Source organism: Peromyscus maniculatus, chromosome 4 (assembly GCF_049852395.1).
Source record: "Peromyscus maniculatus bairdii isolate BWxNUB_F1_BW_parent chromosome 4, HU_Pman_BW_mat_3.1, whole genome shotgun sequence".
NCBI lineage: Eukaryota > Metazoa > Chordata > Mammalia > Rodentia > Cricetidae > Peromyscus > Peromyscus maniculatus.
Window position 1 is genome coordinate 19,383,537 of NC_134855.1, and position 13,940 is coordinate 19,397,476.

At 37.0% G+C, this 13,940-nt stretch overlaps 1 protein-coding gene across 1 annotated transcript in view; it reads right to left on the reverse strand.

Moving 5' to 3' along the window:
* Lrp1b (LDL receptor related protein 1B) overlaps nucleotides 1–13,940 on the reverse strand; it is a 1,955,528-nt gene that overhangs the window by 51,915 nt on the left and 1,889,673 nt on the right. The window contains exon 84 of the mRNA XM_042275227.2: nucleotides 13,375–13,536. Coding sequence (XP_042131161.1) covers nucleotides 13,375–13,536 — 162 coding nt within the window. The remainder of the gene's footprint in view (nucleotides 1–13,374; nucleotides 13,537–13,940) is intronic.

Here is a 13,940-nt window from a genome sequence, read left to right on the forward strand (position 1 = left end):
ATTAGACCCATATGAAAATTCAGCTCTATTTGTTCTTAAGAAAATAACTTAAAGAATATTAAATTTTAGTTTCGTTACTTTATCTCTTTCTTTTTCCCTAAATTACTCCTGCTAAAATTAATTTGCATTCAGACCTCTGGAATTTACCTTGCTAGTGAAGTTGTGGGATGTTTTAACTCAGCACAACTAAGAACTGATGTTTTACCTCCCACTAATAGACTGTAATTAGGTGCCATAATGAGCCATTTTGTCATTCCTTCATTTACTGGGGGGAGTGTTGCATATGCCAGACACACCTTTGACAGAACACCGGGTCCACTGAACTTTGCTGACTCACACTGATGGATTCTGAATTTATTACATTTCCTCAGATGTTGGATTTGTCATTTTAATGGCAAAGCCCAAGAATAGCATCAATGTTCTCCTGGATGTTTGCTGACATCTTGATCAACAACTCCTGGGGTCTAATTCTGCCTGCTTCAGGACCTTGGGCAACTTATTTAACCTCTGTCTAAGGATTAATTGGTTAATTTAAATAAGTGCTTTGCAGTAAAAGGCGGGAAGCACTCTGACTGCTAATAGTAAGGATAAAATCATAACACTGCCTGGTAAAGCAGCGGGCAGCCACACACTGTGATTCTATTAAGTTGTCAATTAAGATGCAAGCTAACTGAATTTGGTCTTTGGAAGAATGCAAATTTCTGTAATGATGGCTATATAGCATTTTAAGGCTGTTCAAAGAGAATCAAGAATTCTGATTATTTGATTTAAAAATTAAAAAACTGATAGAGTATAATCTATCAATTGGTGGAAGCTAACACATCAAGAGATTTTTCTTAAATAAATTGAATTGAAATGGAGTGTTTTGGGACATGCCTGTAGTTTGAGCAGTCTGAAGATAGCATGGAGGATTAACATCCTATAACAACTTCAAGGTCATTCTTGATTAGATATACAAGTCTGGTGCCAGCTTAGAATATACAAGACACTTTAAAACAAAAAAAATAAGAACAATATACACACATACATAATAACCATAGATTACCCACATATAGAACAAACATTTTTCATATAATATGTTGATTATCTTTTAATTAACTTTTTCAGGCCACTCTCATCTAGATATGTCATCTATGAAATTACTATTTATTTTTTGTTCATCAGTTGTTGTTCAGTATAATGTCAAAGAAGCTTCAAATCTGAGGAATATACAATAAACGAAACAGCAGAGTGAACAAAGCCAGGAGACGTAAAAACACTCTTGAAAGAGGTAGAGGTATTTTGATTTTCCATATGAAGTTGAGTATTGTTCTTTCCAGGTCTGTGAAGAATTGTGTTGGTATTTTGATGGGGATTGCATTGAATCTGTAGATTGCTTTTGGTAAAATTGCCATTTTTACTATGTTGGTCCTGCCTATCCATGAGCATGGGAGATCTTTCCATTTTCTGACATCTTCTTCAATTTCTTTTTTCAGGGACTTAAAGTTCTTGTCATATAGGTGCTTCACTTGCTTGGTTAGTGTTACCTGAAGGTATTTTATGTCATTTGTGGCTATTGTAAAAGGTGATGTATCTCTGATTTCCTTCTCAGCTGCTTTGTCCATTGTATATAGGAGAGCTACTGATTTTTTTTTTGAGTTGATCTTGTATACTGCTATGTTGCTGAAGGTGTTTATAAGCTTTATCAGTTCCTTGGTGGAAACTTTGGAGTCACTCAAGTATACTATCATGTCATCTGCAAATAGGGAAAGCTTGACTTCTTCCTTTCCAATTTGTATCCCCTTAATCTCCTTATGTTGTCTTATTGCTCTGGCTAGAACTTCAAGTACTATATTGAATAAGTATGGGGAGAGCGGACAGCCTTGCCTCGTTCCTGATTTTAGTGGAATTGCTTTGAGTTTCTCTCCATTTAATTTGATGTTGGCTGTTGGCTTGCTGTAAATTGCCTTTATTATGTTTAGGTATGTTCCCTGTATTCCTGATCGCTCCAAGACTTTTATCATGAAGGGGTGTTGGATTTTGTCAAATGCCTTTTCTGCATCTAGTGAGATGATCTTTTTTTTTTTTTAGTTTGTTTATATGGTGTATTACATTGATCTGTTTGGGAGGCATCTAGGCAGTGGGACTGGGTCTTGTGCTCATTGCATGAGCTGGCTGTTTGAAACCTGGGGCTTATGCAGGGACGCTTGGCTCAGTCTGGGAGGAGGGGACTGGACCTGCCTGGACTGAGTCTACCAGGTCTATCTCAGTCCTCGGGGGAGGCTTTGCCCTGGAGGAGGTGGGAATTGGGGGTTGGCTGGGGGAAAGGGGAGGGGGCAGGAGGGGGGAGAACAAGGGAATCTGTGGCTGATATGTTGAACTGAATGGTATTGTAAAATAAAATAAAAGGAAAAAAAGAAAGAAAGAGGTAGAGGTAGATGTCAGTTCAAACTAAAGAGGAAGTGAGTGATTTGCAAAGGGAACTAGCAAACACTGGATATAGTCTCAGTGCCAGAGAAGTTGGCTTCATATGGAGGATATTCATGGCTGTGGCTTTACCAAAATAAAGGAGAGTGATAAACTCAACACCTTATGGGACAGTAGCTGGAATTACCCTTCATTTCCTAGAAGTCATTACAGATTTTAAGAATGGTTGAGCACAAAAGCAAAAAAAGGAATTAATGCATTAGTAGAAAGCACTTAATGCCAGCATCCTCTGCTGTGTTGATGGGACAGGGATGAGGTAGTGAAGATATGGATGAGATCACATGAGTGTTACTGGATTGTATTTGCATGTGACTGCTGTCCTGGGACATATAAAATTTAGGAAAAAAAGGACAGTAGGCATAATGTACTGACACCTTTATGTCAGTACATATGAGCTTGTCCTCATATGAGAATAAATGAACTTTTAGAAAGGAAATGGAGAGCAAAAATTAACCATTTCTTTACTGCCACAGATATGGCACCATAATTAATGCTACATCAAGTAAACTAGTGCAGGCAGCTTGGCTCTGTACTGTTATTTGTGCTTCCTTCACTGACCAGCGATATGAGGTATGCTTTGATAAACATTAAGTAAATTTAAGGATTGAGTCCTGAAGGTTGATTGCCTGGTTCAGATCTTGACTCTAACTTAGATTTACACCTGGGTGCCACAAAATTTCTTAATGCTACATTGCTGCTGTCTTCTTGAAATTATGATTAAAAAATGGTACCTAGTACTTTGAAAAACAAAGAGAATCAATGGAATGAACATGAGAAAAACAACTGAATATATATTTATATATGTGTGTGTGTGTGTGTGTGTGTGTGTGTGTGTGTGTGAATGAATGTGCTTAAAATAGAAAGAAATTTTATTTTACATAAAACAGACAAATGTGACTGTCATTTGATAATGTACACATTGGTAAAGAAAGGAAGCAAGGATATAGTTTTGTAATAAGACAGACAAACAGGTCCCAGCAGTTTGTCTGCTTGAGTGAGAGTCAGTGAGCACGGCTCACTGGGTGTGCTTTAAAGGTGAAAGATATGAAAGACTGAGGAGTCAACAAAGACTTCATGATTTTGGACTGAGTGATGGATGTTCCTTGTTAAAGATAAAGAAAGATAATGTGAGAATTCAAGGTGAGAAATGTCAGGTTAACTGAGAGATAAGATCAGCTGTCACAGAAAATTGAAAATAAGATCTGAAACTTAGAGTAACAATTTATCTGGAGTTATAGATTTAGAGCCATCATGTAGGTGCTACAAAAACCCTATAGATAGCTAAAGTCATCCAGACACTGGTTTCCAAATTTATTCGTAAATAAGAAACATTTTAAAATATTTAAATACTGTATAGTTAGAATGGAAAACAATGCTTTGAAAACCTTATTTTAAAAAGTCACTGGGTTTATTATAAACTGTGAGAAGACATATAGGAATCATTAATATTTGGAGGGAGAAGAAATGGAGATGAGAATGGTGCTTTCAATTACAACAGTATTTACACTGGAATTAAACATTTTACCCTTAGTAAGCAAAGAAGCAACTTGGTTAATTTGTCTAGGCTTCATAAGCAAAGAAGCAACACAAAATACAGATGAGAAAAGACAAGAGTAGTGCCTATTAAGATGAGTGAAGAATATGTCTTTAGGAAAAGGGATCAACACATTGATGAAAGTTATTATAAAACAGGAATTGAGACTTGACCACTGGAAACAGCAAAATCAATCAACTGGAGTCTCATAAGAGCTGTTTATACAGTACAGTAAAGACAGAAACTTAACAGAAGTAAAGTCAAAGGAGAGACAGCTACAGAAGACTATGACAACAAAGATACTTAGAAAGAATGCTGCTCCCAGATAAAAGAGAAGGTGAGACAGGGAAATGAAACCATGACTGACAGATACCAATACCGGCATGGGAAGTTTTGGATTTGTTTTTTTTTTTTTTTTTCAGAGAGACCTTGCTAGAGATAAATGTCGAGGAAGTTGGAGAAAGGAATTCTGGTTCTGTCTATGCAGCTGATGATGAGACAAGCATAATTACCTCTGGATTTTCTCTAACTATAATCCTTTGTGCTACTTAAGACAGTTGGGGAATGGGAAAGGATGATGCTCCCTACAGGTTGTCAGGAGAAGAAAGAAATAAGAGAGTGAAATATGCACATATGGGAATGATTAAAAGAATAGGCCTTTGAACTTAAGCTGGGAAAGAAAATAGATAAAATCTTTTAGAAAAGTGTAGTAGTATTTGCTCCGCCCATGTTTTTGGACTATAGGACCCAAAGGAGGTGGTGCTTCCTGCTGTTGTACATGATCTCTTATAAGGAGTTGGAGAAGGGTCACATGCCCCTTCTCCATGCTCCTGCCTGTGAGGTGGATTTGCTCCCAGACAGATCAGAGGATGACTTCTGCTGTCTACTCGGTTCTGTATTCATGAGTGCATTTCCTCAATTTATATCTTAATAAATTTTGTCACCCATTTAATAAACCCATGTAGATTGATCTTAATAAGTGGCACTGAATGTGGGATGCTCATGTGACAAAAAGACCCCACAGTCCTTGTAACGCCTGCCCACAGCCTCTGCAGCCGTGGCAGCAGGTTGGCTCAGAGGCTCGTGTGCGGTCAGCCTCACTAGCACCCCAGAGTCACTCAGTCCCAACCATGTGGACCTGAGGCCCGTGTCCCCACTGGGGCTACTTGCATGACTAAACCCTAACACAAGCAGGCAGCTGTTGATGAGTCACAAGGCATATGAGCCAGTCACTCTTTGGCTAGGCGACCCACAAAGCAGCAGTTCTTGTAACCACTGACACAAGCATGTGTGTTCTTCATTGGATAGACTACCAGAGAAAGGTGCCCGCACTAAGTGCCCTGCTAGTTCTGTACTTGGAGTTGCCAGATCAGGTCAGACCTCCACCTGGTTAGAGATTACCAGCTGACTGTTCGTTTACTTTTAAAATAGTTCAGTGTAGCAGCTGCCAATTCCAGAACACTCTGGGATGCTGCCCTTGAGAGCACATGTGACTGCCTGCCTGCCTGGTGGCTTCCACCAATCCATCTGAGTATGCAGTCCTGGTGCCATGACCCCACTGGCTACTGCCATCACCAGCCCTATAGCGCCAACCAGACAGGCAGCTCCTGACAGGTGTGTGACTGCACCCGAGTGCTTTTAGCTCATTGGTGTATTGTTTCATTGTTGTATACCATCTGTTGTAATCCCAGCAACCCTACCTAATGCTCAGAGGTTGCCTGGGTAAGTGCTTAGTTGACAGGAGCCATTCAGGGACCTGAGTCAGCTTGCACCAGACCTGTTTTGGTGTTACACCTGCGATGCCCACTGGCCAAGCAATGATACTATACCCCACCCCCCAAAAAAATTACAAAAACTGAAACACCAGTGATCAATGATTTGATCCAAGGTAAAAGTACTTCATAATTATATACCTTAAAAATGATTATGAGATAAACTAATAAAATTTTCTTTACAAATTTTGAATATTTCTCAAAACATGGCAGAAAATATTACATCATAAGAATTTAAATTTTTTCTTGCTTATATAATGAATTAATTTTTACAGGACATATATGACCTTCCTGGGGTGTATATAATATTCACCATTTTAGCATTTAGCATAATAATTCACATAGCATTGAAAAATTGGTTTAATAATAATAACAAAGATTAGTCATTATTGGAATTGATACAGGCTTTAAAAGGTAGCAATGAAGACTTCAATAAACAGATTCTTTCTCTGAAATCTGCTACCCAGCATTTACAAGGTAGTAATAAAGACTTAAAGGAAAGGTTTCTTTGTTCGGAATCTACTAACTTACTACAAGAACTTCAATCCATTAATAATAAATGTACGATGAATTTTGATTCTATTGAGAATAAATATGACTATTTAATGGATAAAACAGTAATAACTCTCTAGAGTAATGTTGCTGCTATTCAGATACTTTATAAGGAAGAAAGGTTATCATTAACTGATAAAATAAGGGCTATGGAATCATGTGTTTTAGAAGAACGTAAAAGTTGCATGATTCCATGAAATCTCTGGAATCTCTTACAACAGAGGAGGTTCACTCACTGCAAGTGACCTTAGGTGCTCAGTTACAAGCTCTGGAAGAAACTCCCAGTAAAGATGACAAAGGACCTAATAGGCAGAAGGAAAAGGTTATACAAGTCATAACATCTCCAGATGGCTCTCTTAAAATGGCTTATCCTGTCATCATCTGTGAGAAGCCAGCAAATGATAGACATCTTGAGCCCTTTGTGAAATATATGTTGCAACCTATTCCTATGAGAGATTTAAAAACCACCAAGGAAGAGGTGGTCACATACGGCATACATTCAACATATTTAAAACAGATGTTAAATATGTGGTCTTCCACAAATCATGCAAGATGACTGCAAACAGTTAATCTCAGCTGTTCTAGAATATAGCCAGCAGTTACAATGGAAAAGCTGGTTGAGAGAGGAACCAAGGGTCCTAGAACAATAGGGTAGAATGAGAGGTTTTGAGATCTCCCAAGATCAAATTCTTGGTGAGGGATGGATGCTTCACTGATAGAAATGTACAAGCTACTTTTGATGAGAATACAATATCCCTATGCCATACAGCAGCTCTAAATGCTTGGGGGAAGATTCCAGAACCAGGAAAACCAACTGAACTATACATAAAAATTTTCCAGTGCCCACAAGAATCTTCTACTGATTTTTTTACAAAGGCTAACCAAAGCTATATACATATATAAAAAAAGCAGTGTCAGACAAAGAACTAAGACAAGTATTAACTGAGTTCTTGAAGTTTAACAATGCTAATGCAGAATGCAAAAGAATGCTTACACCATTGAAGGTCAGGTAAGCACCTTTGGAAGAATGGGTTCAATATATTAACAGTGTTGAGTTTTTTAACTATGTTGATGAGGCTTGGAGAGGAAAAACAATTTCCAGAAGTGGAAGGAGGCCTCGGGTACTAAATGTTTTAACTGTGGTACACCAGGTCATATAAGTAGATACTGTAATGGGGTGCTCCTAGAAGCAATACTTCTTCTAGAAATAACCCAAATGGGAGACACCAACCTTCTGGATTATGTAAAAGATACAGCAAAGGCTGACATTGGACCAATAGGTGCAAATCAATAATAGATATACAAGGCAACAATTTACTAGTAGGAAACACCACAGGAGGCCTCTTGCAGGCCCCCAAATCAAATGTGGTCCAAACATTTCCAGCCACTGTGGAGGAAATTCCTCTCCAGGACAATTAAATAACCCAGTGTCTAATATAAAGAATGGTACTGCACTGGATGATAGAACACCTCTGATAGATGAATCAGAAATTTCTAAGTACACAATAAAATGAATATTTTGGCAGACTTCCATAAATAAACTAGGAAAAAGCTTAGACTTCAAATTAATGGCATTGTTCTAGAGGACCTGGTAGACATAGGTACAGATAAGACTATAATTACACCAAAATCATGGCATCTGAATGGGCCTCTTCAAGAAGTAGATGTCAAATTTCTAGGGATTGGAACCCTATCTCAGGTAAAACAAAATTCAAGATGGGTTGAATGCATAGGGCCAGAAGGACAGAGAGGAAGGCTGAGGCCATATATGGCAAATGTAGTGGTGAATCTTTGGGGCCAAGATTTGTTGCAGCAGGGAATACCCAGATTAAAATGCCTACAATCTCAGAAAGGGAATTCAGACCAATGCATCTTGCTAGGAATAATGTTATAACATACTATAAAAAAACAACTACCAACCATTCAGGCTGTACATAAACAGAGCACAACTGCTGTTGAAGTACCAACAGGCCTACCTTTAAAATGGATAATTAATAAAGCTGTCTGGGTTGGACAATGGCCTTTGACAAAAGAGAAGCTACAAACTTTAGAACAGCTGGTCCAAGAGTAGTTAAATGCTCAACACATTAAAGAATCTACCAGCCCTTGGAATTCTCCTGAATTTGTTATTAGAAATAAGTCTGGTAATTAGAGAATGCTGATAGATCTGAGATCTGTTAATAAAGTAATTCAGCCTATGGGCTCTCTACAGAATTGAATGCCTTTGCCCTCTCTGCTATCCAAAGAGTGGCCTATTATAGTTATTGACTTAAAAGACTATTTTTTAACCATACCTTTACAAGAAAAGGATAGAGAAAAATTTATTGCCACAGTACCTAAGGATAATAATTCTCAGCCAGTCAAGAGATATCAAGGGAAGGTCCTCCCATGAGGAATGTTAAATAGCCCTATCTTGTGTCAATATTTTGTGCAAAAAAAATGGAAATAATACATGTGAAATTTCCACAACCCATAATCTATCATTATATGGATGATATCTTATTAGCTGATTCAAAGTTAGGTACCTCAGAGAGTATGTTGAAGAAGCAAAGAAAGTTTTCCCTTGCTGGGTACTACAAATTGCTCCTGAAAGAATACAGAAGAGATTCTATTAATTACTTAGGATATAAGATAGAGCTACAAAAAAAATTAGATCCCAAAAGGTACAATCTCAGGAGAGATTGATTGCAGACTGTTAATGATTTTCAAAAATTGTTAGAAAACATTTCCAACTTAGGGGCTATCATTGGAATACCTAAAGATAGAGTAATAAATTTGGCCAATACCCTAAAAAAGGACAAGATCTTAAATAGTCTAAGAGAAATACCAGTCAAAGATGAGAAGGAATTGGCTATAGTAGAAAAGAAAACACAAGAAGTGCATGTGGATTGTGTGATTCCGAACTTAAGTGCATTCTGGTCATATTCACCTCCAGACACTCCCCCACAGGAATTTTATGAAGAGGGAAGATATTATATTGGAATGGATATTTCTACTACATAAACCAAGCAAGAAGTTAAAGACTTATGTGGAAAATATCTCTGATTTGATTCTAAAAGTAAAATTAAGACTTCTCCACTTGACAGGAATGGACTGTGCAGACATTCTAGTACCTTTAACGAATGAGGAAATTTCTTCATTGTAGTAAGATAATGAATACTGGCAGTCTGCAGTAATGTTTTGGGAGAGATTAACAACTGATATCCCAAAAGCATGAGAATAGAATTCATAAAGAGAACTGAGTGGGTCCTTCCTCATATTGTACAGCAAAAGCCAATTTTTAGAGTCCTCACATTCTATACTAATGCAAATAAATAAGAGAAAGCAGGATACAAATCAGGAAACTTAAGTAAAGTGGTTCAAATTCCATACAACTCTGTACAAAAAGCAGAACTGTATGCCATTCTTATGGTACTAATAGACTTCACAGAATGTCTCAATGTAGTCACTGACTCTAAATACACAGAGAATTGTTTGACATATTGAAACTGCTGAATTTACTTCTGATAACACAGAATTAACTTCACTATGCATGCAATTACAGTGAATCATCAGAAATAGGGAACATCACATGGCAACAAGCCTAGGAAATTGTAAGAAAAATCCTTCATGTTCCTTCTATTATGAAACTCCATTACCTGCATGAAGCAATCCAAAAGGCATACAAAGGAATGAAATTGGGCAGATGGATGTGTTTCATTTCACAGAATTTGGAAGATTAATAAATGTACACTATACCATTGACACCTATTCAGGATTTCAATGGGCAATACCTATGAATTCTGAAAAGGTTGATTCTGTGATTACACACCTATTAGAAGTTATGGTCATCATGGAAATACCTGTACAAATTATGACTGACAATGCCCCATCATATGTCTCAAATAAAATGAGACAGTTTTTTGCTTATTACAGTATAAAGCATGTTACAGGTATACCGCACAATCTCACAGGCCAAGTAGTCATAGAAAGATCCAATCAAACTTTAAAGGATATGCTAAATAAACAGCAACAGGTAACAATGACTCCTAGCAATAGATTGCAAAATTCCTTAGTAACATTGAATTTTCTCAATGAGAAAGGAACAACAGCTGCAGAGAGACACTGGACAAAATAAAAAAAAAAAAAAACTTTTTAGCTAAATCAACTGGTTTATTTCAAAGATGTGTTGACCTCAGAATGGAAACCAGGATACATCATACATTTGGGAGGGGTTTTGCTTTTGTTTCTGCAGGAGAAGAAGCTATGGATACCAACAAAATTAATAAAATTTCACTTCAAACAGGAGAAATCCCTTGATGAGGAAAAGTAAAAGCATATCCACCAATGTGACAGCTCTACAAATTGTAAAAAAAAAAAAAATTAACAAACAAGAGTTTGGGCAGGGTTCTCTTTTCTGTCTTTATAGGATAACAGAAATCATAAGGTCTTGGACACCCAGAAGTCTACAGCAGAAGAAAAAAACTTATTGGTACCAATATACTCTCCAGGATATTATCTCACTGCATAACATCAATATCTCTTTAACTCTAGAATAGTTGTGGTCCTGATTCAGTTATAAATCAAGCTGGCTTTGGAGTGGGAATGTGGCTCTCTCCTTCTCTAAACCCAAGTATGTTATTAAAAAAAATAAGATATTCTGTCTCATATCAGAAGAGCCAACTGGTATGAGACAGAAGAAAACTAAGGACTATTGTTATCAAGATTTTATTTCTCCCCATGCTTATTCTTGATTTCTCAAAATCTTTCCTTACATGTCATGTCATCTTATATCCAAACTTTCCATTTTGATATTAATAATGTTCAAGTTTTTCACAGTGAAAATAAGTCTTCCCAATAGCAATCTATGAAGTCTCCAAAGGGAAGATGGGGCCCCACAACAATGATTACTCAGTCCAGAAAGATGGCATGGTACCTAAGAACATTATTCAATAATCAGCTTTGGACTGAAAACTCTTCAGGACAGTTCTAAGATGAGATGGTACATCATACTACACTTCTAGTCAGAATCTCAGACAATCTTACCCATTACTGAGTGGCTGTGGACTCTATGGCTAGCCCTATTGAGACCTAACTATTTAAGCTTTCTTACAGGACCCCAAAGAGATACCATTAACCCTAAACATCAGGAAGTACTTCTAAGAAAATAATGCCCCTCTCACAAATGTTTCATTTTTCTCAGGGCTATGGATGGATGGTTGTAGGATTGGGGGTGGAAAAATAAAATTTGGACTCAGTATTCTCTTTGAAAGAAGAAAAAGGGGAATGCATAGGTACAGGATATTAATGTACATTATTGTATTTACTAGTACACTAACTCAGTAAATATCAGCCTTAGATAATTTGCACTGATATGGATTCTTGTGTATTGATACAAATGTAAACTATTATTGCATTCTTATTTAAGATAATTTGTATATTGGTATAAATACAAAACTGTATTTGTTGTTTTGTACACACATTCATATTCCTGTTTGAAATATTTTGTATATTGATACAAATGTAATATTATATTTGTCAAACTATACATATGTTCTACTCTGTTTAGGTTATTTTGTATAGTGATACATATTTAAGATTACTGTCATATTGTATATTGCACTGTACACTCCTACATCTCTTTAAGCTATTTTGTGTATTGTCACAATTTTGAAGTCACTATCCTTATATGGTACATCTATTTTACAGACTGTTTTTCTTGTTAATGTGAAGACTTAGTCCTTAGATTATTTAGGTAGATAAGACATATAGAACTATAGTCACCCATGCTTGTCATTTCTATATTTATGTTAGGTTCTCCAGATTTACAGAAACATGTCAAATGGATAGGCAATCTTCAAACACTTCATAGACCTAGAGAATATAGCATTTAAATAACTTAGAATTCTGTTGACGTGAGACACAATTGTTCCTGGCAGCATTGATCTGGTCCCAAGAGAATGTTGGGCCTCTAAGAAATTTCTGTTTGAAAGTTTGTCTTCTTCTTGGCACAAAATGGCCCACTGGGCAAAGAACTGCCTTTGCCTCAATTGCTGACAGTACGAATGATATCCTTTCTGGGTGAGCTACTGGAAAAGTGACTACTGAACTCTGCTAAGACAGGGTAAGATGGTCTTTCAAAATTCCTGCTTGTGAAAATGGTCTGTCAGATATTCTAGGCCTATAGACAAATTGGATGCCACAATGACACTGAGAAACTTTAGGTGACTGTCCAGGCTATTCTTGCAAGAATTTCAGGAATTGCTTGCTTGTATTTTCCGTTTTCTCAGGTATTATTATGTTCCTTCTCAGGTCTTTGATGGAGGTGAAGACTAGATAGTTACAGTTACAATCTTCTCATATCTTAGCTAGAACATATTAATACTAGAGTTAGAACTTCAAGACAGGACAGCTACTTGAATAATCTCAGTAATTTACCATTTATCCATGTTCTGGACATTTAGCATGTCTTTCTTGTTTGATGTTATTCTTGTTGGATGTAGTTCCATTTTTGTTTATGCTATTACCCCTTGTTTTTCCTGGACAATATTTGATAATCATTCTTATTGTATATAGTTTGCATTAAGATTAGAATTTCCTTATTTAGACAAAAAGAGGAAATGTAGTAGTATTTGCTCCACCCATGACCTTGGGCTATATGGCCCAAATGAGGCAGTGCTTCCTGCCATTGTACATGACCTCTTATAAGGAGTTGGAGAAAGGTCACATGTCCCTTCTCCATGCTCCTGCCTTTGAGGTGGATTCACTCCCGGTCAGATCAGAGGACAACTTCTTTTGTCTACTCCTTTTTGTATTCACAAGTATATTTCCTCAGTTTATCTCTTAATAAATTCTGTTACCCATTTAATAGACTCACTTGGATTGATCATAATAGAAAAGGATAGAGAAAATGTAAAAATTATTAGAGTTTAAGCAACAAGAGAAGAACCTGAAAAAAAGGGGTGTGGCTAAAATGAAGAGAGGAGACAGGCCAGGTGTGAACCACTGTAGTACTCAATGCAAACATCAAAGCATGCTGCTGGCAGGCTGAGGGAGGACACTTCCACTTACAGTACTGGCATCTGTCTCCAGTGTAGTCAGAATGGCAGTGGCAGTAAGGCTGGTTCCCAGCAGTCACAACACAGCTTCCACCATTGTGACAAGAATCTTCACACACTGTCTTGCCACAGTTGGGCCCAGTAAAGCCCAGGGCACAGATACAGGTGGGTCTTCCTATTGGAACAAAGCAAATAAAATCATGCTGTCATCCTGAAATTGAACTGTCGGTAGATAAAAAATTAGGGCACCAGGTTTCTGGAAAAGATCTGTCTACAATTTGTTCTGTGACTTTATTATACCAAGAGCTTTTCAATCTCAGTCAGCCTGTATATCTAAGGAAATAAATACTGAACATATCTGATATTCAGTTGGGTAAGAACATGGATCTTTTATGGATAACCGTACTTGTACATTGTTCTTTTTTTTCCATCTGTGTCTACTTTTTTCAATTATTTTTCTCACTTATGTATGGAGCCAGAGACTTTATTTTTGTTATAAAATTCAGATAATCATAATTTGCTGGTTATGTATCACCATTGCTGACTGTACAAGAAGTATCAGACATATGCTTTGGGGAG